The following is a 26703-nucleotide window of genomic DNA, read 5'->3' on the forward strand; positions in this document are numbered from 1 at the left end:
ATGCTAGTTCATGGGAACTGTTCCATAACAACAGACCATGACAGCCCATTACTTAATGTGCCACTGAGCTGATGCGACTCAGATAATAACACAGGGAAATTTAACGCTTCCCAGAACACACTATTCTTTCTACAAGAGCCCCCTTTCAAACCCTCATGGCGAAGTAGCTGGTCTGCCAGCAAGAAGTGGACCTACATTTAAAGGTTATTAAAAGGGCAAGAATCAAGAAAACAATAAAGATCAGCTCTGCAAAGCAAAATATTAAAAAAATAATATGCTGACATTTCTATATAAAATATGAAACTCTAACATGCAGATAAAAAGATGAAAAGACTCAGAGAACAAAATGCATGTTTTGTGAATAAAATATGTCTCCAGCAGTCATTCACTATTCTGACCTTATCAAACTTTTCACATTATCTGGATCTGTTAGAGCTGTTTAACACCAAACAACTAACCAACTAAAAAACTGTGAAAACAGAGTGTCTCACAGGAACTCACTTACTAATTTGCCTTATTTTCACGAAAACAGTGTATTAAAATGACACTCCTTTGAATATCTCCTGTCTCTGAGCTTATTGGGATATTTCTATCTGCAACTTAATGTAGATTTTTGCGAGAAAAAAATCTCAACAGTTATTCAAATCTATTATTTTGGTGACACGGTATTAATCATACCAGCAAACAAAAAACTAACAATGCCAGAACACTGTGATTGTGCAACACAAGTCACGATTTTCTTGCTGTTCAGATCAAAACTTTACTGAGCTGCACTGGCCCTTCCACTTGTAAACTATGAAAATTTGTGGAGGGGGAATGAAATAAATAAATTTGGTAAGGCAGGATTCGCATGCAAGCCCTTCTAAAGAGAAAACTGGGCTATGCCAGATGTTGCATGGAAGGGCTCTGGGGCTCATGGAACAGTTGATCTCCCTCAGTCTGTCTGCTTCCCTCTTGCCCTAAGCACAAGCCCATCATGTCCAGCAATTTCTTCGGAGCCTCCCTTCCCCAGACAATTCAAACCCAAGCCCATCTCTTGGAAGAACGATGACATTGCAGTGTGTGACCTCAGTCTTCCTCCTGACTCGTATTCCTTCATACCTGCTCCTCCTCCACTCCCCTGTTACAGTTATTTGGCTTTGTGAGACAAAAGGAAAAGAAATAAAATTATTTCCTTCATCCTTGGAAGAATGCTCTCCCTCAGAAGGCTGAGCTGCTGTTTCAAGGACTGCTTTCATATTTTGCATTAAGGTGTCACTGTATAAAATTGTAAACTGAAGTGCCCAAATGCTGCTTGAGGTACCAGCAAACACCAAGCTCTACACCTTTTATTGAGCAACATAACTTTGAGCACCTAAAACTAAACCCCTTTTTAATGGATTCCCCCTACTTATCTCATAAGTCTCAACTTCAGTCTGGTTTTTTCCTTTTTTAAAAGTAAGCTAGCAATACTTAACTATCATTAAAACAAGAGCAAATTGATTAGCAGTTGTAAAGTACATTAATTTGAGACAATCTAATAGGACAGAGTAGGTAAAGTCAAAAAGTATGTAGACCTCATTGATGAGATACTGATAATATAAATGTATTCCTCTTTAATAAGTAGTACTGTTTTTCACCAAATCAAAAGAGCATTATTATTTTCTGAAAAACTTTTATACTTTATTACTGCAATCACTTTTTCTCATTTCATGCTTCCCTAACTTTATTACTGGTAATTTTACTCACTTAACTCTGGCTATTTTCTACCATTTACTAGGAAAATAGACAGAACTTCATGGTTTTCTGATAAATAAAAGTTAAATGGCTTTTTGAAAAAGTATATTTATCTATACAGTATGACTCTTTCCACCAGAGGAAGTCCTCTGACTCCTATAGTATTTATCTAATTCCCATAAAAAAACCTGTGGCCTCAGCACAGAGGCCAAGACAAAATGACAGCAGCAGTGACTTGAGAGACCCAAATGGCTGTGAGGCAAGAACAGTCCCACCCACTCCAGGGAGGTTTTGGATCACATCTTGTGTTTGCATATTCTCTTGCTTAACTCTTCTGTCACTGCTGACTGAAATCCAAGCAATAATTAATGCAATATAAGCCACAGTTGATCAATACCTTGCACTTTATTTGGAAAATTATTGTCTCTCCCCAATAACATTTCTTTCAGTGAGAAAAGGCTCAACTTGACATTGTTGGAATACTCATGTGATTTTATAGTCAAGTTACAACTAAACAACAAATGTTGGAATTGTGCTTTAGAAAAAAGTCCGTGTCAGCCAAACTTCTACATGAAAGTCAAAGATTAATGTATTTACACAAAATTCTCAATACCCTTTCCCTTTACTTTTCCCTTAATATTTGCAAAGTGAGGGTACAGAAGAGCTGTAAATCAGTGCAATTTCAATAGCCTAATGCAGACAGCTTTCTCTGATGTTTTATGCCTAATGCAGGGCTATACAATGAAAGCCTAATGTCTATAACGGAAAAGATATTTATATTCATAATGTAAAAGAACTGGAAAATAAGTCTTTAGAATATTATAGCTTTCAGTCATATTGGCTTTAACTCCAGAACTAGTGTTGGATTATTAGAAAAAACTGCTCTATTTCGCTTTTTCATTCTGTATTAGCATGACAGTGGAAATAATAAACTAAGGCACTTGAAATATGTTACTACACCAAGAGTCCTTATGGGTGGATTCTGGTGTATATGTTAATCTTTTCAATATTTGCAACTCCATCTCATACCATTTTCCAAGCTTCTCCAGTCAAAGCATTTCTCTAAGCCAGCCAAACTCACTGTTCAAGACTATCTGGCATTGATTCACAGCTCTAATTTTGAATGATGCCCTCCACAAGCAAGGCAGATTAGAAATATTTCAAAATAAATGGGTGTAATGAGACATCTTTCCAGTTCCATTTGTTCTTACATGATGCAATGAAAAGTTAAATGCTATAACCACAGCTCCCTATGGTTGCACACACCAGGTTATGCTTTTTTTTTATTTCCTTCAGAAATAAACACACATGAAAAAGCCAACTGCTAAAAAAAAACCTGAAGGAGACTATGTTCAAGTTTGAGGGTTTTTTTTCCTTGAAACAGAAACTTCCCTAGAAACAAGATGACTTCATTAAGCTTTTGTTGGGGCTAAAAATGCCCTTTTGTGAAAGCACCCTGGCTCAATCATGCCATCCACTGGAGCTGATTATTTAGAATTAGTGTTGCTTGGAGTTTTTACAATATTCAAAGAGAAACTCAGCCATGTGAGTCAGAGTATTAGCACGAATCTCTTTGGAGCAACACAGCTGAATTTTTCAAACCCCTTTAAAACAGCATTTCACAGAGTGGAAAAGTAAAACCAGTTGTGTTCAGCTTGTCTACACAAAGACACTTCAAAGTTTTCAGCTTTTTTTTTCCTCTCTCCTATCTCATTTAAAACACATTTTCCTTTCAGTAACACACCAAAAACACTTTACTAACCAAGCCACCGCGATCCTGATCAATGCAAGTGAGTAAAACAACTGTCTCTCTGACCACAGGCAGCTGATAACCTTCCACCCCAAGTCTGCACCTTCCAGACAGCAACACCCACTCCCTCCCCTGAAGCCTTCTGTGCTGCCCTTTATTTCTGCATCCTATGATGTCATTTTATCATTAGAGATTATTATATAACTCAAATGCCAGAAAAAAGGTCAGGTTTTAAACACTCTCCCATCACCTTGCTTTCATAAACATAAATATATGCAGCCCCTCAGAAACGGAGTGAGCCACCCAGCCTAGCTGGCTAATTGATGATAATATTTTAATTTCCTGGAATTGAAAAGAATGGCTGCACAGACAGCATTACCTAAACCTGCTAACTGTGACAGCATGTGAAGGACCTTGCGTCCCTAATGGCACAGCACTGCATCAAAGACAAGCAGAGCAACAAACATCTTATTAAACAACAAGTGCAGCAAAGCACAAGGCAGGAGCCTCCAGGGCCACGTTAATTATCTCGGGGTCGGAGTGGCTCAGAAGCTCTTGCAGCTCCACGGCACTCAGATGGCAGTGCCAACACACTGAAGTCCCCAAGGTCCTGCAGTTATAGCACTGTCATATTTCAAATGACAGGTAATACTTAGGAACATGTTGACACCAACCTCCTCAATTATATTCAATGTCAAGGTTTTCATGCTGATGCAACTGCTAATTTTCAACATACACACTCTTGCTGACAAAAGGTACTTTATCAAAGAAGGGAGTTTAGGGTATCTGCTGCAGATCCTTTTTGACACAGTGGGAATACTGTCCTCCATGCAGGCTCTCAAAGGATGAAATAAACTCTGCCTTTAGTCAGGCATACAAACATCACAATATGCTGTATTTGCTTTGCTGACAGACAGTGCCTTTGCACAGAAATCTCACTCTGTTATTAACAGCAGCATGGACAAACAAATACTCTCCTGGTGTTTATCTGAACTTCATCTAAAGAGAAAGGCCCAGGTGAGTGTGGGCGATTGCAATGCCTCAGGTGCTCCAAGGAGCAAGACTAAAAGGACCGAGTGCCATCCCCCAAGAGCAGCCAGGCATGCCAGAGAGCAATTTCAGTGCAATTACCGTGCAAAACATAAGCATGGAATTCAAAAAGAAAGACATTTGAGCATGCAAACATGATTCCTTGTTTATTCCCATATTTGCACTTTGCAGAATTTAACTGAAAACACAATTAAATTAACTTGATTCAACAGTCTAGAAAAGAGATTAGGTGGCACAGATATGGCTACGGGTGAAGGCCCACGGGCTCATTAGAGCTTTCCACCCGCTCAGGCAGCTTCTCCCACTTGCAGTCATTAATATGAACAGGAGACAGATTCTGCTGTGAGTTGCACCAATTTAAATCCAGAGCAACTCTTATCTGGCCTCCAATTTGCATTAATGGTCAAAGGTGGCACACTGAGATGAAGCACAATGAATGCAGTACCATGTTGAGGAGGAGAAGGAGCATCACCCCAGTGGAGAGGCTCAGAATTTAAAGAGACACTGCAATGTAAAGGGGCAGTTGTTTGAAAGATATAAAAAAACTGCTAAAATGAAAAATAACATTTAAAAAATATAGAAATATTTTTGTTATTTGCATTATTCTTAATTTTTTTTGGTTGTGTAAAAGCAATTTCAATGTCTCCTTATCTTTGTTACCATTTACAAAGCAGTAACACAAACATCCAAAAATGCCATATTTCTGCAGAACTGGCCTGGATAGCATCTGACATTTTAGCAGTTCAAATGCTTAGCTTTGAAGGGTATTAGATCTCCCCTGGTTACCCTTCTTACCCTGCAGAAAAACAGACAAATATGGTTTTTAGTAGGCGATTGGGGCCAGCAGCAACCCCATCTGTAACTGGTGCAAACAAGAACTGTGGCTACCCTATGTGGTCTGACAGTTCCATGTTCATGCAGCAACTCCTGCACAGCCCTGGGAGGAAAGCTGTGACTTTCCTGCATCTCATGAACCAAGAATTTCTTCATAATGATACCCATATTGCCCATGCTAACATTGAATCAGCAACCAGAAAGTCCTGAAGCATTAAAATCACAAAAAGATCTCATTAGTCCTTCACTTTACTAATGAGGAGTAGAAGGGTTAAAGAAAACACACCAAAATGTGAGATTAATATACATGCACAAGGCTTTCCAACTTTATACAGACATTTTTCAATTGATCTGACTGTCCTCTTCAAAAGAGCTGCTGGAGTAATAAACCCATACCCACTTTCATGAAAGGGAATATTTCAGCAACACGAGTTGCAGTTTTTGGCAATATGTCTACAGATCCAAAGCCTGAAATTTGTGCTGAGGCAGCAGATGAATTTCATAAAGCACTGTGCTCTTGTAAAAACAAGCAAAACCTCACAAAACATAACCATCCTCCACCTCAAAGCCCACTGCCATCCCTGTCACTACTCCAAGAAGGAATTCACAGGTCTGAGATTTCATAAGGAAAGGACAGACTCAAACTAATAACACTCAGTATTCACACAGACTTTGGAGAGGTCTGAGAGTACTTAAGGTCTGACTACTCAATCCTCTGTCAACACCTTTACTCAGAATATAAAAATTCCACATATTTTCTAGGAACACAGGCTTCCAAAGTCAAAATATATAAGCATTATTAAAATAATATTTTGTTGATCTAGTATTAACTGAGAAGACACCTCAGAAATTTAGATGTACAATAATATCACAGAGTTGTTTTCATCTTATCTTAAAAGCATAGTTATGCTGTAAAGAGAAACAAGAGAAAATACGTTTTCTTTCCATCTTTTGGCTTTGAATAAGTCAGGGCATGTTCAAGTCAGTAAATGCCTTTTTCTTGTTTTTCTGGAGTTTATTTTTTTAATATGGAAGATGAGTAGCTGATACTGCTGAGTAGCTACCACCACTCTAACAAGTTCTGAAAAAGCAATTACTCTGACTTAGGGAATTCAAATAAGCACCTTGTCTCACTTAAAATATAGTTTCCAAGCATTGCAAAATACTGAGATGGTTAATGGAAATCCAAGAATTTCCACAAACTTTGGTGAAGAACAGAAGTATCACTTTTAAAAAATATATTGTTAATGGTTTCATATAACTTTCGTATTTTTATATGACGAAATATATAATATAAATGTGAAACTTACATATCCATCTATGGAGAGGAGCAAAAAGTTAAGTATCCTCAACATCACAAGTTTCTCAGCAGATTTCATGTGCGCTTACTACATCTCAGTAAAATACACATGCATATGTTACTCTGACAGGTAATTTCACATGCTGGCAGACACTCACAGGTGTTTTTTTCCTGTATGCAAATGTAGGTGTTTCAGTGAGGTTTTTCTCAGTGTACAATAAAATATCTGAGTTTGATCCTATTAATCATACTATTTTATTAATGTCTGTTCTGTAGAATGAGACTCAATAGACTGAATTTAAAGCAGCCAGAGGTCAAGAATAAGTATGGGGGGAAAAATAGTGTTTCTCTGTCTCCACTATATAGTTGTAGAACTATGGCTTGGTTTAGGTACCATAAAGAAATTTAACAACTTAAGTGCTGCAGGTACATCTTTATCTTCTATTTTAAAAATGCAAACAGTTCAGATGTGCAAAAGCTTCGGTGAAATGAAAGCACTGGTTTTATGGCAAAACGTGAAAAGCAGCTTAGTGTTTTCTGCAGAGCTATTGCTGCCCCTGGGGTTTAGTGGGGAGCTACAGCACCAAGGTTATGGCTCACAAGCCCATAGTGTGCTGCTAAATCACGTTTACATGGCCATATACTGTGCTGCTAGAGCTGAGCCACAACACCAGGGAGGAGATGCTGTTACACAGTCCCAGACCCAGAGCAGCTCAGGTTTGAAGCATGTGAAGTGAGGATTGTAAGAGTCTGCATACAGAAAGGTGCAGATATGCTCACACACCCTGGACAGTAAAGCCACCAAAGATCTGCTAAATTTGCAATTATTTACTTAACATTCTCCATGCACATGACTTACCACTTCAGAAACACTGGACAGAGACAAAAATCTAGATTACCATCTGAAGATCCAGTCTAAAGACTTAAAAAAAGAGCAACCAAAAAAAGCCACATTTCCAAACAAACTCTCAAATCAAAACTGCACTCCCAAATGGCAGTTCCTCACACCTTACATGACCTAAGACTTGTTCAGTTCTCGTACCAGTAACACACAAGAGAGAAGCCTTGGAAAGACAGATGGATTTGCTACCCTGCAGTTGGGCGTTGGCAGCCCAAGCTGCCCAGCAACTCTGCACCACACTAAATCCTTTCAGGGCTATTGGTACAGCAAGTTCAAAGACAACTTCCTATAACATGCATGAAATGTTTCTGTAGAAGCCAACAAGATATATTAAAAGAAAGTCTGGAAACCAGAATATTCCTACTGCTTCATATTGAGTTTTTTCTAAGTATTCAGTTTTCACCAAAGAAAAACAAAGAAATAACCCCAAGAAATAAGTATTGTTTTTCTCCCAGTAATTATTATATAAATCAATTTAAAAAAAACCCAACTATAAATGTAAACAGATATTTTCCTTGACCTACTCAAGCAAAAACCTCAGCCTCAAAATTCAGCAGCATGTGGGTGAATATGAACCTGAGATCCTGAGGCCAAGAAACTTACTTAATGCCACTACAATAAAGAGTTAAGCACACACACAAATATTATCCTTTCTCCCCTCAACTCAGACATGTTCATGTGAATTTAGATATTTTTATAACTGGGGGTGCATTGCTTGCTCATTTTTCCAATGACTATAATCAGGATTCAATCAACTTCCTCTGAGCATTAGCAGAGTCAATCCCAGAATATTGAAAGAATTGATACCTACCCAGAACTTCAATTCTCAAATGGTGTGAGCTCTAAAAACAAAACACATTTTCAAGACAAAACATAGGAAAACTATTCCAAGCTGGGCAGTTTCCCTTGGCAGGAGCAGAATACAAAAAATTGAAGTTCCCATATTTCTCCCTCCAAGGCAATGATTTGAGTTGATTTTGAAAACACAAACACACTATCTTTGTAAGAATGGATATTGCAAGTTTATAAATCTATCAGAAATACATAAGTGTGTACTCATATATACACAAAAATATATTTTAAAACAAATTTGCTTTGAAAATTTGGGTAAACCAAGATTCTGCATCATCAGACTTCAGTGCATTGGACCTATTTGTGAGACTCCCAAGGTTCGTTTGGAGAGAGGTTTCTCCTGAGAAGGCAGCACTTTAACCTGCCTATCACCAGCACTGAAGTTCAACACCACTCAGGTGCTGAAGCTTGAAATGAATGTTTTCTCCTAAGGTAATGGACTTTAATATTATTTAGTCAGAAAAAGATTCTTTCCTCCACATACGTGATGGAAATAATCTGCAACTACTTTCATTTAGAACAACTCATGATGTAAAATTATTTCAGACTGTGGCTTCACTCTAGCATAGTATAAAAATTTATATTAGAGCTGACTGAAATATTTCAAGCTGTAATACCATTCCAGTACCAAATCTTATCAAATCAAACCCACTGCAAGAGAGACTGTTCACTGATTATTCACATAAGTAGCAAGCCATGGAAAGGTATTGTTGATATCTAACAGCCAGAGGTGTATAAAATACTTGCAACAGATGAAAAAGGGTATCCTGCATGCAAACAGCTTCATCTTCCCTTATTACAAATTCACAAAGAAATTCTTCATATTTTACACATTTTCCCCTCTGACAAATATGCCCCTTTTCCAGGAAAAAAACACGAGTCCTTTTATAGAAAGCCCAGGCACACTGAGCAAAAGTTAATATAACAACAGCCCTAAAATATTTACTATACAGACACTTAACTGAATATCCAAGTATCTAATAGGAAAAAAACCCAAACACAAACTACATTTCAAGTATCACAATTACCAGTTTAACTCTTTTACATGTTCGATAATACCACCTTCTTAGTTAAAGAAGGCAGCCTCAAAAACAAACCTCTAAACCTGTTTTTAATAGAGTGTTTTTCACACTTAAATGCATCCACCACAAGAAGTGACAATCTTTTGTCATTCAGCAACTTTGAACAAAGTTGCCTTTAGCCACCACAATGAAAAAGGTTTAAAGAACTCTTGTGCTCTGATGTGTGCAGAAGACAGCAGTCCCTCCTGGAGGACACCAGAGGACAGGAATTTATACAGCTGGATCAGCCCAAAACAGGTTTATGTGCACTTACTCTTAATAAACTCATGCAATCAGAATCATTAAGGTTGGAAAAGAGCTCCAAGACCATAATCCCAATCATTAACCCAGCACTACCATGCTCACCATGAAAGAGTACCACCAAATACCAAATCCACACCATTTCTGAACACTCCCAGGAAAGGCGATTCCATCACTTCCCTGAACAGCTTCTTCCAGTGCCAGACAACCCCTCCAGTGAAGAAATTCTTCTTAATATCCAACCTAAAGTTCCCGCGGTGCAGCCTGAGGCCATTTCCTCTGGTCTTGTCACTTTTTACTTGCAGAAGAGACTGATCCCTACCTGGCTACAACCTCGTCTCAGGTTCCCTCTGATATCTAGAAAATGCCCAAAACAGCCAAGGAAGGTGGGCAGTGCTATAGTAGAGCTGTGAGGGAAAAATCAGTGAGTGAAGGCTACTATGGCAATGTTCTTAAAACTTGTCTTTTCATCATATAAAGAAATGGTGGGAAACAGCATTTTGAAAAGGGCCTCCACTGGCTTGGTTGGACAATAGTGGGTTTGTGCTGCTTTTGGTTTGGGGGGTTTCATTGGTTGGTTTTGTTTGTTGTTTATTATTATTCTTTTTGTTTGTTTTGTTGAGGTTTTTGGAAGGGAGGATTGGGGGGTTTGATTTTTTTGGGGTTTAGGAGCAGGGGGGATCTTCACTTTGTTTTGGGTTTGTTGGGTTTTTTTGTTGTTTTTTTTTTTTTTTTTTTGTTTTATCTTGTTTCTTTTTTAATAAGCAAAGCAAATATTCAGTAAGTTATTCCTTTGTGAGAGTAGACTTGAGGAGCAGGGCTCAGGTGCAGCAGGAGAAGGCATGTCCAAAGGGACTGCCCAGTCACAGAGCAGGGAATGGCAGACTGAGGCATGAGGAGAGGGAGTTGTCAAGCCTTGGCACACCGTGTGAACCAGAGCAGCTGCCAGCACACCTGCCCTTGGTCAATCCAGACCAGCCCTGTAGGTCAGCAGCCCTGAGCATGTCAGTGGAGAAGCCCTTTCCCAGCACCTGGACAGGGTGGAAGGTCCGCAGAACAACGTATTACAGCCCATCAAACAGGCCCCAAACCACAAGAAAAGAAGTTTTCTATAGAGGAGAGTTGGTAGCTACCTCAGGCCATCCCTCAGAGCCACAGGGCACTCCTCAGGGCTGCCAGTCTTGCTCACATTCAAATATCCCAAATTGAGACATCACCACATTTCCTTTTATTCCTCTGGCCAGAAATATTAAGTTTGTTTAACCAGTTGTTTGGGAATTGAGAGATTAATTCATTGAAGACACAGTCATTACCATTTATTCTGCCTGGTTTCTAAAGAAAGGTGGATGCTTTGCAATTTTCTTTTATTTTAAATTTATTTAGCAATTGACTCCTTGCTGTCATCTGGTGCCTGTGGAAGAGTTAGGTTTGTGAGAAGAGCAGCAAGACACTTTCAAGCATGTGACATGCAAAGCACACACTGACAGAGGCTGGGAGATACAAGGCTTTTATGAACACCAGAATTACGTTCCAGCAGAGAACTTCAACTTTTATATCTTCAAGCAATTTCTCAAAAGGAGTAATACTTATATAAATGAAACAGGTGCCCACACAAAAATTAAAGTGGCAATTTCCAGCGGATTTTACTTCATCTATAAAGGTGCACACAAGGTAACAAGAAGTTTTGCATGTATACTTCTCAGGGAAATAAATTCAGCCAAAAAGCAGCTTTCTGACTTCTGAAGACACTTGCTGTTCATGGAGAGCAAACATCAGGCTTTACAGCTTTGGGAATAAGCTATACATTATCTCCCTGGAAGCCAACACAGTGTTAGACACGTGATCCTGTGGGTTTCCTGGGGGAGTATACAAAGACAACAACAACAAAAAAAATCCACTAACCAGGAGCACTGGAATTTGACAGAGACAGCACAGCTTCCTCCCACAAGTGACGCTGATGGATGTTTTCTGTACCAAAACTGACAGTGACAAAAGAGGCTTTAACGTGAAGGAGCCTTTCCAGCCCCCCATCAGGTTATCTGAGAAGACTGGCACTGACTGACGAGCGAGTCAAATATTATAAATGACTGACATCCCTAAAACAAATACAGAGGTGTGGTGTCTTCAAAGAGAAATCATTACTGCTGCTGGTAGGAATTATTTGAATGCTTGTAGCAGTGACCAGCTTTGCTGCAACAGCTGAGGGACAACTGTTCCTTAGCCCAGTCTGATCCACTGATGGCACCAGCCCTGCCCTCACTTCTCAGCCCAAGATGACAAAAGCCAGTGATGCTGGGATCCCTAAAGGAGTGAACAGACTTTCTCAATCTAGGATGTTGCTTGCTAAACATTACCAGCACTATGGCAAGAATAAAAAGAAAGTTGGGAAAAAGATAAAGCTTGATGTGAAACCAGAGGCAGAACGGAAAAATCAAGAAATTGTAGTGGATTCGTTATCTTTGTCATGCCCCATTTCCGTTCCTGCCTGATAAACACACACTTGTCACCTCCACTGCCTTTTCTCCACTTTCTCAGCAGCGCTTGACTTTGCCTGTGAAAAACACACCGGCAAGAGATAAGGAAAAATTACCTGATACTTTTTACATTCTTCTTAACACCAAGTGATGGTACAATTATCTGCAGAACATTAATCCCTAATGTTGCAGAGGCAGGACCATCCCACAGCCAATCTGCCAGCAGGAACTCAGGTTTCCACACGTTTCAGTTCAATCTAGAGGCAGATCCTGTTTACTGCACAGTCAGCACCGTGTGGCAAAGATGCTTGAGTTCCTTGGGAAAAGGGCCATAGCAAGGGTGTGTATGTTGAACAAAATTAGCACCTGCTGCAAAGAGAAGTAAGATTTACACTTCCTAAAAATCTAGTCCACCAAGGAATAAACTTAATATTCAATTAAGGAAACAAGAGCTTAATTTTAGCACAGATGAGGAGCATGACGTAAAACAGAGCATCCTACCATCTATCATGGTTAGGATGGTTTTAATGGATCTTTAGAAACGCTTATGGAACTCATGAATTTCTGGGCACTACTTCGGGATCAGTAATAAAAAAAAATCATTCTCTAGTTACCTTCTAAAGCAACTTCGCATACCATGTATGATAAAGAATTATAGTCTGCTTGAGAAAAGATACTTAACTCCTTACAATGCAGCAATAAAAGACGCCTGATCAGAGATGAAGTTTGAAACATTTGAGTTTGATGGGCTTTGAGAATACCCCTATGCAAAGTATTAGATTTTTATTATTTTTTTTCTTTTCAAACTGATTGTTTTTTCCAGACAAAAGACTTTCTAATATGAGCACACTAGCAGAAAATATTCAGTATTTCTTTTAAATAATGCCAACTTTCTTTAACTGTTTATTATGGGGCAGAAACTTAGAGGAAAAAAACAATATAAATCACATATCTAGAACTATCTACATCTTAAGAAATTAAGCATGTCCAGAATTAGACAGTAGGATGACTGCTCAGAAAGAGCTCTTTTTGGAGTCAACTTGCATACCCTACAGTCCCTTGTACCCACACACCCCCTCCTCGCAGAGGAACCATCATCCTTCCTACTCTGCTGCTTTAATCTCTCTTCATATTTACTATGCTCTGAAGAATTTTAATAAATATTCCATGTCGTATCCATAAAGCAAATAAAAATGATTAACTAACAGTCAGCACAAATGCCTCTAAAGCAGCATGAACTCCTCTTTCATGCAGGATCATCAAGTTCAATACCATGATAAAGGTTAAGTTTATTAAGCATTAGAGAGAACTGAGTTCTCATCACTCAACCTGTCCTACCCCCTCTCCCCCTTTTTTTTTACTTTGGGAAAGTGCAATAAAAGGAGGTGCACAGCTAAATGGTGACCTTTAGAAGTACTGTCTGTTCCTCTGGGAGGAAATGCACTGTATTTGATGGTTAGCTTTTATAAGATTAATTAGTGTGGCATGCTAATTGATATTTTTTGGTAGATGAGAACAATCAAATAAATGGTTTCTGTTTAAATGAATTCTGTATAAACACAATATGCAGATGAATAACCACACTACTCTGTTACAGCAATATATTTGTTTTAAGTTTAAAAATGTATTAAAAGAAAAGCACATCCCTTTGGGTAAGTTATCCAAAAGCATTATATGGCACAGCTTTTCCAGAAGGCAAGTCCTTCATGGATTTAAATCACCAAACCAGATACACAATAAAGGTGTCCTATTTAACAAGATGACAGATGTCATCACCAGAACACCTCGGCGTAGTGAGCTATAGCACACCTCAGATCTGCATTACTGCCTGGACACCACTGCTGCTCTAGTGCAACTCCCACACAAACACAAAAGCATAGAGTTTGTAAAAAGCCAGCACTGGTAAAACTGCTTGTGCTGCTTTGCTTTTATTTGCACTAGTATCTGTGAACGGAGGCAGAACAATCTTTCCCAAGCCTGACCTTCAGAAATCACACATTAGTAGGCAAGCACGTCCCACATGCTGCAAACACTAATGGAGACATTGAGACAGTGCAGCCAGACCTGTGACACACACAGAGCTGCCACAGGTTAATGTGTTACCCACAGCTGCTGAGCCACGGTAACCCTCCAGTCACCTGGTCTGAGCTCAAGCAAGGTGTGTTAGTGAAACCTTTGTTCACTTCAGGTTAAGTCAAGTCAAATAACTCTTTATTTGTGCAAATATGGCCAGCTACTGTGTCCTGTGAAGATCCAGGAACTGAACAGCTCTGGCTGTAGTGTCATGTGTATAACCTGCCAGATACACAGATACCTCAGGAATTGTTCCACACACATCCTAAAGCAAATAAGAACTGAACCACAGAGTCGGTACCTCCTTCCCACAGCAGCAGAAGTATCTTGCATGGACACTGGACAGTCCATTGAGGCACTACAGCAAGACTCATTTACCCTGCATCTAACTTAGAGTGACACTCCAGCTCTTGCCACATCTGTCGCAAAGCGATCACAATATTAGACCTCTTCAATTTTCATCCTTCATGGCAACATTTCAGCCTACCCAGAACACCCTAGAATGGGCTCCTAACTGAATACAAATCAGATGTTAGAGGGATGATGCACTGCTGCAGCTGGATGATAAAATCTCACCCCAGTAGATGATACTTTTCTCAGCAAATCAGCAATTCTGGTAACGACTGACTGCAGGAGGCTCAGCCCAGATGCACAGAAGCTGAACTGGGAGCGGGGAGTTGAAACAAAACTGAAAAACCTGCCTACCTCAGTGAATCTGAACTGAATGGAGGCAGCTTATTGCTCAGTAATTATAAATCAGGAAGAGGGACCAACCAACCAGCATGATGCCCTGGTTCTGACAGAAGGAGAGGAGACAAGTATGTTGAGTAAAAGGATTTAACTGTACATTAGGCATCATTTGGTCTTGCTGGTAGTAGGAAATACAAATCCAGTTTGATGGGCTTTGTCAGACACCACATGTCTCCTAGGGCTTGCTAGAAAAGGTCACTCTAATTAGTGGCCAGACTTTGTTAGGGTTCCTCTAATGGACCCAGTGGCAGAGGTTTGGGAGGGACAGTGTTGGAATCTGTGAGCCTACAGTTTCCATTTGGGTGTTGCACAATGAAGGAGGCAGTAACAGAATTTGAGCTCAGGGACTGAATTAATTACTTTGTTGTTGTTTTTGGAAGCCAGAAACAGAATTAGAAATTAATTCTTTATTAAATGAGAGTGCCCTTCCTATCTTGATTCAATGGGCAAGAGCCTCTTGAAAGAAAAAATAAAATCCTCCAAAAGACAAAACAACAAAACTCTTTTTTTAACAGTACAATGAATAGAGAAGTAGTTGTAGAGCTCACAAGAGTATCAACAGATGAGACATACTCCACAAATTATTCCTTTAGCCATGATTTATGGAAATCAGTGGGAAAGGGACAAGGGGAAAAGGTAACCTGAATTAAAGTCCGAATGATCCGAGTGCCCAGACCAGAATCCTGGCTAGAGAACAAAACAACCGTGCACAATGTGAGCTTTTTTTTGCCATTTCTTTCAGGAGACAGCTCCAAGACCACAGTTGCTCTGTCCTTCCTACCCAAGACTATAGAACACCTGGAGAGACATTTCTTTTTCTATGAAATTCTATTCTGTTGAATGTATGTTGATGGCTTTTACCCTAGAATTATACTGACATTTCACTTTTATCATAACTGCAAATGAGGAGCAAGATTAATTTTACAGAAGCAGATTTTCCCCATGACTTCAACAGAACTAGATTAAATTAATGTTTCAGTTGTGCTTAATCTAAATTTTTGTCTTCTAAACTATAGGCAAATGGCTTCTAATCACTATTTCTGTACCATCTGATGTTAAAGGTTCATCAATTTTGTTTCCCACCAATATGATTAAACTCTTATTCAGGCAAGAAAACATAGTTAGCAAAGAAATCAATTTCTTTTAAAACTCTCTCACGGACTACCAGTTAATACCTTCTTCAACCAAAAGATGAATAATTTGCTAGATTTGAAATTATTTTCTACCTATATGCTGAGCTGTGAGATTGTGATGTTTCCCCCTTTAATTCTGTCTGTCCCAAACTAGCAACCTATAAGACATAAATTTGAATTTCCCCCTATACAACTCTTGAAAAACAAAGAACTGTCAGGATCACAAACTGCCAAGTAGTGCAATTTTACCTTATTTAATGAAGGACGGAATGAACTTCTACATTATAAAATGTAACTCCAATTAATGCCAAGAACAAAACACCCTGTGCTATTATCAAAAAGTCATAAAACATCTGGGGTTAACAATAATCTGGCTGGAGAGTACCATATATAACAGAAATAAAATGCCTTATTGCTGTTCATCATTTTCCATCTTTACAATGAAACTGCACTCACGCATTAATTACAGATATTAGATAAGCAAATTGTATCCTGATGCCCTGAAAGGCTGGCACATCAACAGCTGGAAAGGAAAAAACCATTAAATGGGTGAGCTCCTTTCCCTGCCAGCTCTGCCAGCAGCCTGGGTTTACAACATAACACTGTCAGGCCTTTACCTTCAGCTGTACTTGTGAAATACATCCCCCCATAAGCAGTTTATATTTTCCAACTCTGTCCAATAGTGACAGACTTTTTTGGGCAAGGCAGGGGGAATTCAGGAGTTCCTGCCACTGCTCCCAGACAAAGCAGTGAACAACCCACCAGCAGCATAACAAGAGAGAGCTCTGCCATTGTGAGTGAATTTGTATGGTGCAAATGTGTAACAAACATACTGGAGGGCAAAATTAGTTCTGTTACATTAATAGCTACTTGAACTAGAGCAAATGCACATTTTAACAAGAGGACAAGGCTCAAGCAGCACGACAGATACTGAGGCACTACTACTGCACAGGATCTGTTAGAGAAAGCCCATTCTGAAAAAAAAAAAAAGGCAAAAACAAACAAACAAAAAAAACCACCACAAACCAACCAAGACAGCCCCAGCCATCAGCCCTGATTTTGGGACTTTGCCCAAAAAGCCAAGTCTTGTTAGTGAAGCAGCAGAAGGGATGAGCTCTGTCCTCCCTTACCAGGACCCTGCTGCCTCCTTAACAGGCAGAGGTGCTCTGGTACAGGTAGTTTCTCAGATGATCCTGATTTTAGGCAGCTGGCTCTAGCAAGCCTAGTCATGAGTGGGAAGGAGAGTGGAACACACCTCTCCAGCCACTTCTTTCTTCAAGTGTCCCTTCTGCACCCCTGAAAAGACGAGGACAAGGTCTGCATGTAACCCTGTGCTGTCCGGGGTGAGGACAGTCACCTCTGAGCCTCACACAAACACTTGCAAAGAAAAAGCCATTTCTTCATGACATTTCAATCCACTCCAGAATGCTTAGCAACAGTTTGCCTCCTCTTCCAAGTGCTAATAACACATTTTTATCTACTTTCAACACCACACCTATATGGTAACAGATTTAATTCCTTTAGAAAAATAAACTCTGCCTGCAGCGAGGATAACTTTGTAGCACTGCAGCAGACAGAGGGTTTTGACAGCTGACTGGTCATAAACAACCAAAGGTTTGAACAAAAGATAAAATACTTGTGTGGGCCACCATTTCTGCCAAGAGTTTAAATGAAAAGTGAGAAACAGCAAAGAGAGAGGATAAAATACCATAGCCTGGAAGCAAAAGAAGTCTGCAGACAATGCTGGCCTAGAAGGAAGGAAAAACTAACAGAATATGTCACTAGGCATAATTAACAGCTGGGTAAGAAACAGCCAGATTTCAAAGGAAATCCTCCTTCTGCAGAGGTTTAAGGGTGACAATAAAGCTTAAACTGTCACAGGCATTTGATTAGTATGTTACAGATGGAATTTAAAACTGGCAGGTTAATAATGAACAACTCCCCAGGGTATCAGACTCCCGTTTATGCCTCTCCTCCTCTACCTGGACCAATCAACCTACATTCCTGCTTTTCCACCACCTGACAAAATACATCTGCTAATAAACAAACAGCTTTTCCTAGAAACAAATTAAATATTTATGCCATTCTATTACGGATGTAAACACTTCCACATAATTTTCTAGCTGTAGATCAGTACCTTCATTGCAAAGCTTAATCATGCACTGTTCCCTGAAAGCTGCTTAAAAGTATATTTTAGAAACTGTGCACAGAAGGTAATAAACCATACTTAAAGTCACATAAAACTTATAACCATTGTTCCAGCCATTTTAATACTGAAAAACAACTGTGTTCAGGAGTCGAACAGCCTTTGCTAACACTACATATGCCCTTCCAGTACCTAATTAGCTGATAATGCTCTGGGTGCCTGTAATGCACCATTCAAATGCCTTGCTTACCAACGTGTTTAGCATTCTGCAAATAAGTCTTTGTACCAATTAAATCCCTTGTTATTATGAAAATGCTTCCATACTGTTGTAATAACACAGGATAACACCGTCAATGCTACTCTAATCATGAGGCTATTCTTTGAATAATTGTGGGATTTATGAGTAATCATTGCTAAGGATATGCTGGCATTTGGTACAGAGTACATGAAATCTAATAATACCTTTCAAATAAATTTGATTAATGTTACAGTATCCTTTAAGTGAGGCATGTCCATAAAAAGTCTTCCCGAGCCACTGAGAAGCAGTATTTTACAGTGCAGTTATTTACTAGAGCAATTCCACAGTAGTTTACAAGCACAGTAATTTAAAAGTGTATGCAGACAACAAAAATGTATTTTTCTTCTCAGTATCTGAAAATAGTGCTAAATATCAGATTTGAACCAGGAGAAGATGATTACTTCCATTTTCTCTACAACAGGCAAATTAGGAGAGACTGTTTGCTCACAGGAAACTTTTGGAGTAAATGCAGGAATGAGTCCAGACTTCTCATCAAATAAACCAGCAAGTCAAGAACAAGAAATATTTAATAGCAGTGGCTTATAGTTTAGTCTAGCTCTAAATTTTTCCACTAATATTTGGTACAGTAGAAAAACTTCACTCATCATCAAAAGAACCAAAGACATTACTTACACAGTAACACAAACTCATTAGTTAAGATAGCTATCTGAAGAAAAAAATACGGAGCTGCTGAGGAACTAAGGAACTCCTACTACCCAAAAGATTAACACTAAAATTTAGAACTTTTAGGAACTTTAAGAAAATCAGTAAGTAACTCAACACGACCATTTACAACATACAACTAAAGAATAAAATTAAAAAAAAAAAACAGCAACTATTAAAAACCCCAAATGTGGTACCAGAATGAAAACACTTTTGAGAATTATTTAATTAGTAACTTACATATATGGAGACATTTAAAATGCTTTTCACACACAAGACTAGCTCAGCCTGCAGAAGTCAGTGTGGCAGAGGAGAAATACAGTGGCAGATTAGATCACTTCTTCCTGGGTGAATTAGCCCCAAAATTCCTTCACATGTGGCTCATAAAATGCCCCACCTACCTCAATCCTTCCAGCCTCCCACTATTGACTGCTGGGAACAGCTGAGACAAGCGTCAAGGAGATCCACATGTGTGCAATCTCCTGCCCTCCCCAGCAAGACACAAGGATTGGCAAAGCTGTCCCAGGTGTGCCACGAGTTATGCTGCAGAGGGAAGGCAGTATTAGCATTCCCTGGGATACACAAGGGAAAAACAAAGGACCAAGGAGTGAAATCAGTACCTTGAAGAGACACACACACCCCCCATCCTGCAGATCACCTCCGTGGGCCTTTTTGACAGAGAATATCTCTGGAGCATTAATTCGATGGTACCTGCAAGGGCAGTGTTTGTATTCTCCTCACCTTGGAAAGTTCCAGGTTCCCTGCATTGCTCTACCAATACAATATCCATAACTGCTTGGAAAAAAATATTTTTTAAATTGCATATCTGCGATGTTCACTTATAACACAAAAGGAAAATGTGAGGATGTTTGCTGAACAGCAAAGCATCATTTGGCCAAAAAAATTGGACACAGACAACTTCAAGTTCATTAGAAAAAGTTGTTTGTAAAAATTATTCTCTAAGATATCAATATTTATACATTACATACAAAATATAATAAATACATGCAGAGAAGGGAAGTGAAAAATCACAACAAGCTGCTACAAATAAATCTGTTTATTTTTTCCTTCAGAAGACATTGGTTACTCAGGCGAAACACTCTATTAGCAAATCATGCCAAAAAGAGAAGACTAAATATTCCAGAGATTAATAACAGCTAAACTCTTGCTTCTGGTCTCCTGCCCAGTGAATGCTTTTCTAAAGGAACAACAATATTACTATGTCAACCATCACTACACAGCTTTGGACTCCACCTCTTCCTTTTTTTTCAAAAGCAAATTACCCACACACTAAAAAAGAAACATTTACTGCTTTTATTATGTCTCAGTCAGATGGACAAAGCTCACCCAAAAGGCATTAGCATCACCAAGTCAAGCCAGGCAATTCCACACTAACAGCAGCATTCAGCAGCATCCTGCAGAAATTTATTACAGGAAAGAAAAAGGAATCTTGGCACTCAGATACAGCACTAGACTATTAAAATACTGAGATAAGAACAGATGTGAAAAGCTCTTTAGAAAGATATCTGTTTTCAACAAGTCTTTAATGGAAAAAAAATCAAATTCTTATTTAGTGCACCCAAAACACATCACTAAATACACTGCACATAAATTGACACTGGGCCTCAGGGGTAACAGGTTGCTGCTAAATAAAAGGATTTCTACCCAGGGCAAGGGCCTCAAATTACACATTAAGTACCAGATCACAGATGTGCCTTCATTCAAACTGGGCTCTTAGCATGGGGAAAAAAAATAAATCTTTGCTTTCCTAGAATGTTGAAATTTTGTTTTTTAATTCTGCAGATTTTCTTTCTGAATTTGATCAGAAGCTTTCCAAAAATGTTCTCCCCTATAGATGTACCAGTTGCTCTACGAACAATTTGTGACAATCTACCAGTTCATTGCAGCACTCTTACAAAATTATAGCATACTAAAGGATTTTTTCTTCCAAACATGTAAAATTGATTTACTTCAATTATACAGGTACTTTGCATGGAAAGAATTTGTTTTAGCAAAGCAAATACCTGAAAACAACAGATTCCAACCTATTTAATTACATGCAGATATCCAGGGAATCATGTAAGTTTTTCTTTCTTTTCTGCTGTTTTATTACTTAGGTTCTTTAATATGTGAGGGAAACAAGTACAGTTTCATTAAACTACTGAAGAGAAAGGCAGAGGCACCAAATGGTACAGTTAGAAGACTCAGATTAATAATTTATGACAGTCAGTCTAATCTTTTAGTGGTAAAATAAGTAAAGAAGATTGTATGTCTGCACTTTTTACTGATGCTTCATTAATCTACTTGCTTACATATCTAAAAAATGTTCTGTCAGCATGTGCCACATCCCCAGGCAGGTGACTATGGAGCAGCTCTACCTTTGCATCCACAGAAAGAGTTCCACACTGTTTGGAAGTGATCATTTACAACGAAAAACTTTCTCAATAGCCATTTTTATCAAGTATACACCACTTGCATCATCACCAGCACCTCTGCCTGTCCACACCTTTAACTTCTCATCCTGAAGTTTAAAGATAAACAACCTTTCTCTGCCTTCCAAACTGCCACTCTGAAAGCCACCCACAGGCAAAATCACAGCTACAGCAGGAAGTTGTTAAATAAATTAAGTGCATGCCTCGACCCATCGTTTGAATCAATGTATATAAAACATGTGCCACAAATAATACAATGAACTGTATTAACATCTTTAGCTTAAATTACATTTACTGATCTAATATCAAAATTACATTTTCTTATTTTTAATGCAGCACCTGGCAGTAATCATTAATATTACATTTAATTTGTATATGCATTACAGCATTATCCAGAAACACTAGGTAGAGAAGCAATATGCCAAACACAACATCTTGAACAATTTCAACCTAATTGAACTGCACAGATTTTTTGGATAACACATAGACCTCTATAGGTACCCATATGCAATTCACTTCAACCAGCAGCTGCACAGAAGAGCAATTTATTAGTCGCAGGTAAATTATCCAAGCTCAAAGAGTAACTGAGTCTGAGAACACAGAAAATTCTCCTTTTGGTTCTGATTGGTTTTGCATTATCAGTGCAGTTGATACACTTAAGCCTCAAAACCTGCATGCCTAAAGGACACACTGCAATTATTTTGATTCCAGAGTTCGTTCTGTCATGTGTAACTTGCTACTTAATAGCCAAACCCAAAAATCACACATCTCCTTGGTAACGAATTGAGTCCAGCTTGAGAGCCAAAAAAAGTCTTCTCCCCTCCTGTCCCCTTGGCCAGGGATGGCAGCTGAAGAGGCCCCAGCTCCCACCACCCATATATGCTCTGGAGATTGGTAACTGTGTCCGTGTCTGTGAGTGTGACAGCCAAGCCTGCCTAGATGGGATTATTAGAAACCTTACAGTCAGACCCATAAACCTAAACCAATGGACCTTTTCTTTGTTCTGCTGCCCCAGTTCCAATGGTTTTGGCACAACCCACAGCTCAGCCACTCCCAGGCTTGTACAAAGTACAATTCCCACCCTCTCACTTTTTTTTCTGGATATGTCTGGAGTTAGTTGTTTGTGCTCCTGTGCAGTGAGTGGTAGCTGATGAATATCTCTGTAACTGCACTATGTGAAACTGGATGGAAGGAACCTGTTATTGATGGCACAATACATGATAATGAAATTTTATACAGATCTTATGGATTTCTTCTCCCTTCACCTATGAGCATTATTTCAGAGAGAGGTTTAAGCAAGAGTCAACCAGACTTTTGTTTTAATCTCTGAACTAGGACAATATAATTAAGCTGTGGATGATATATCAAAGTGCCATACACAAAGATGAATTGACAGCCGTAATTTTTACTACTCAAAAGCCTTGAGTTTCATATATCATAATATCCTGTAAAGCAAGCCCACAGACATGCTTGACTGTAAAAGCAATAGCTCGGTACAAACCTCAATTCATCCTTCAAAAAGGCATATCTGCTCCCTGCTTATTACTACCACTACGTGCAGCACTACAGTTGGAACCTGCATCATTGATTAATTCATTTCCTTATTAACTGCTTGCTGCAAATCAGAGGGCAGGACTTGCCATATTCCTGCATGGCAGCATTTCATGTGAATGCTCTGACAGAGGTTTTGCTTCTTTTAGAGGTGCCGAAGAACAGAATTTGGCACATTGGTGGACTCGGCAGTGCTGGGTTAATGGTTGAACTCAATGATCATAGAGGGATTTTCCAACTTAAATGATTCTTCATATGGTTGGGATCCAAACAGGTCTCCTCTTACTTACACTTTTTAATTTAAAAATAAAAAAGGAAAGGAGCATTTGTATTCAAGCTCTCATTAATTCTCACCTTACTTCTCATTTTGAAGCTTCTCAGAGCTGGAGAGGATCTTAGTTTTGTACCTACAAGAATGAGAAACTCATTTTCAGCCAGGGTCCTCAGGCCCTGCTGTAATGCAATTATTATTATCATCACCACCATTATCAGCCCAATCAATCTGAGTTTGTGCTTCTAATGAGTTCGTGTCTTAGGGCAGTTAATGTTCAGGCTATTTTTGGTTGGTTTTTGTTGTTAGATAACCATTCTTTGCAGCAAATAAATTGAAAGCCTGATCAAAAAAAATTAGTATTTAGAGAGCAACTATGAAAAATCTGATTATAACCAAACATTATCAAGAAGAGAAGATTAACCTAGCTCATTTGGGGGGTGATTTGTATTTTCTGGGTTAAGAGATATGACTTGGCCAAGAGGCAATTTTCTTCTATCTTTGCTGCTTCTGTAGAAGAATAAAATAATTTCCTTGAAATAAATAAATTATACGGGGAAAATTAAATACTCTCCCACAGAGCCCACATGTAGAAGGAATGCTTGCTATCTAAATGGCTCTTTCAGCAAAACAGAAATTTGGGAAATCTATTTTCTGCCTACTCCTGTGTGATTCATTACACTGAATCTCCCTGCCTTCCTCCGAGAACACCAAGGACGATCCTTCCTTGGCCATCAGGTGCCAGAGAACTTCCAACTTGCAACAATAATCCCAAACTTAATTTGTTCCTGTCTCATAAAATACTCTGCTACAGAAATCCCAATTGTGAATAACGACCATTCAACCATATGAGTCAGTCCTTTGCATGTGATTGGATTTAAAGTGATAGACTCATTTTCAGCTGCATGTTTCCAAGTTTTGTATTGAAGCCACCATTTCCAAGGCAAACATATAAAGAAAAGTGAAGGTGAAAACTTTTTCATTATCTCAGAAGACAGCCTATTACCCATATCACTTTCTCAGATATCCATCCATCCACACCTAATGAGTCCTATGATTTAGTCAGAACACATTCATAAAGATGATTCATAGCTGGTATGCAGGCACTTGATGTTAATAGCAAAGCTGATGTCTTAAATCACAGCTGTTTCCCTATGATAGCCAAGGGGCAAGGCAATACTTTGGAAAACACAGGAAAGAATTTATCAGGGCAACTCCACAAAAGCAATATTTACAAAAAGAATGTAAAGCAAAACATCAGGGTCAAAAGTACTCTAACCAAATCACTAAACAGTACCAGATGCTGTATAACTAAGTTAGTAGTTATCAGTCCTTCCTCTGCATGTGTTAATATCGACAAAAATTTACTTTAGCTTGGTTAAAAAATTCTATATTTAATTTTATCTATAATCTGGCTTTAGTGTTCCAAAAAGATGCCTAGTAAGGTGTAATCCTTAATAACAAGAAACAAACAAGGTGTCATTCTTTCCTATATTAGTAAGCATTTAAACACAACTGAGAAGAGTACATTTTAACCAAAAAAACCTCTAAAGCAGTTAAAGAGATTTGCTGATTTTCAATTATATTGATTAAGGGACAGGTAATACAGTATGGTAAGAGTGCCAGCCAGAAAACTAAAAGACTCAGTGTCTTCTGGGAAACTACTTGCATCTTCAATTTTTGCTGTTATTAAGATCTGCTGGATCACAGAGCACACAGGCTGTTACAGGGCTGAACCCCCTCTACAAACACCCCACTCAGATGCAATTTGACCAAGAAACAATCCATGTAGGTTGCAGACTGTGGAGTTTTAGAGTATTGTAGCTTTACAGCCAGAGAGGAAAGAACACATGAGTACAATTGGCATCACACAAAAGATAACAATTAGGCACAAGACACCCATCAGCTCTTGGAAGCCTCTTAGCAGATTCTTAGATACAGAGATGTTGCAGCATCTGGTGAGAAAAGGGTGCATTTTTAACTGGAATCAACAATCCCTGTTGTGCAGTACTCCAGTTGTCTTCCTCATCACTGTTAAATACATCTGAATGCATCTAAATGAATCCAGCAGGATTTCTGAGAATGCAGGGAATGAGCTGTGATTTTGCAAAGCGCTGGTCTCATTCCTGCCTCCATTCTTCTGGCCAGTAATACTGAACTCAAACTCCCATTAACAACCAAATGGTATTTTTAAAAAGGAATAAAATGACTGCCAAACTGAAAAAAAAAAAGAATAAAAATATGGAGACGGGAACATAATGTGCATACACCCAAGCAAACTGGAATAATTGCATAGATTAAGTAGGTCAACTACAGGTATAGATTTCTTTTAAGATGATCCAAAACGGTATGAGAAATTGCATGTGAAGGCACGCTCCAAAAGAATTCCCAACTGCAAACAGGCTTGTCTTAGTCAAATCAAGGGAGGCAAAACTGAAAGCACCTACCCCAAGGAGCTTCCACTGGAAAGCAGGTCTTATTTCCCAACTTGCCCGCTGGAAAGCTGCTGTGGAATAACCGGAGTGACGGCCGAGCACATGTCGCACAACTACTTCTTCATGATATTATTGTCAGGTGATTTGTAACCAGGAGCCTGGATTGGATAGGAAATCATCTTCTTTACAACTGCTGCCTCGTGTTTTGCATTAGAAGTTGCTATTCAAAATACAGGAATATAGCAATTGGTGCCTTCCTGTAGGGAGTTCTGAAGTTTTCTGTTAATATTTAGATTTGCAATGTGATTTTCAATACAACTAAGCCTGTGTATCCAAAACAAAAAGGTGAAAGGAGGTCAAGAACTACCCTATTAAGAACAAGCCTCTCATTTCAGGGGGGAAGGGGAGTTACTTCTAAAAGGAAAAAAAAATCTCTCAGGAAGAAATTGCTGACAGCTCTTGGGCATCTGTGGATCAGTTTGGTTAGTGGGTTTTGGTGGAGACGTAAGAAAAGACATGCACACACAGGCAGATTTCCTCCAGCTGCTAATGCACATGTAGATTTTTAATTTATAGACGTTTTCAGCTATTGAAGTCTTTTAATCTTGTGAAACTGTCATCATTTTCTTCCTAATTTTCAAAAAATTATTTTGAAAGAGAGAAAGTGGAATTGGAATCAACAAGCCTCAAGCAAGCCAGAAGGAGAACCTTTCAATTCTGGAAGTGACGAAATATTAGGTTTATAATGAGAA

The 26703-nt window shown here is 38.9% G+C and overlaps 1 protein-coding gene across 10 annotated transcripts in view; it reads right to left on the reverse strand.

Annotated features, from left to right (window-relative positions):
- The window catches only part of NAALADL2 (N-acetylated alpha-linked acidic dipeptidase like 2), a 439661-nt gene that overhangs the window by 262396 nt on the left and 150562 nt on the right, over positions 1–26703 (reverse strand). For 3 of the 10 annotated variants that reach the window (XM_071566281.1, XM_071566285.1, XM_071566284.1), the window contains one exon: positions 25964–26109. The exons of 6 other annotated variants lie outside the window; for them this stretch is intronic. Coding sequence is in view for 1 of the 4 variants with exons in the window: in XM_071566278.1 (XP_071422379.1) it covers positions 23605–23611 (7 nt within the window). In the remaining 3 variants the exon portion in view is untranslated. Of the gene's footprint in view, positions 1–23604; positions 23623–25963; positions 26110–26703 lie in introns of those variants that run through there. One more of the 10 variants, XM_071566278.1, reaches the window with a different exon arrangement.

Source organism: Pithys albifrons, chromosome 11, assembly GCF_047495875.1.
Source record: "Pithys albifrons albifrons isolate INPA30051 chromosome 11, PitAlb_v1, whole genome shotgun sequence".
Lineage (NCBI taxonomy): Eukaryota > Metazoa > Chordata > Aves > Passeriformes > Thamnophilidae > Pithys > Pithys albifrons.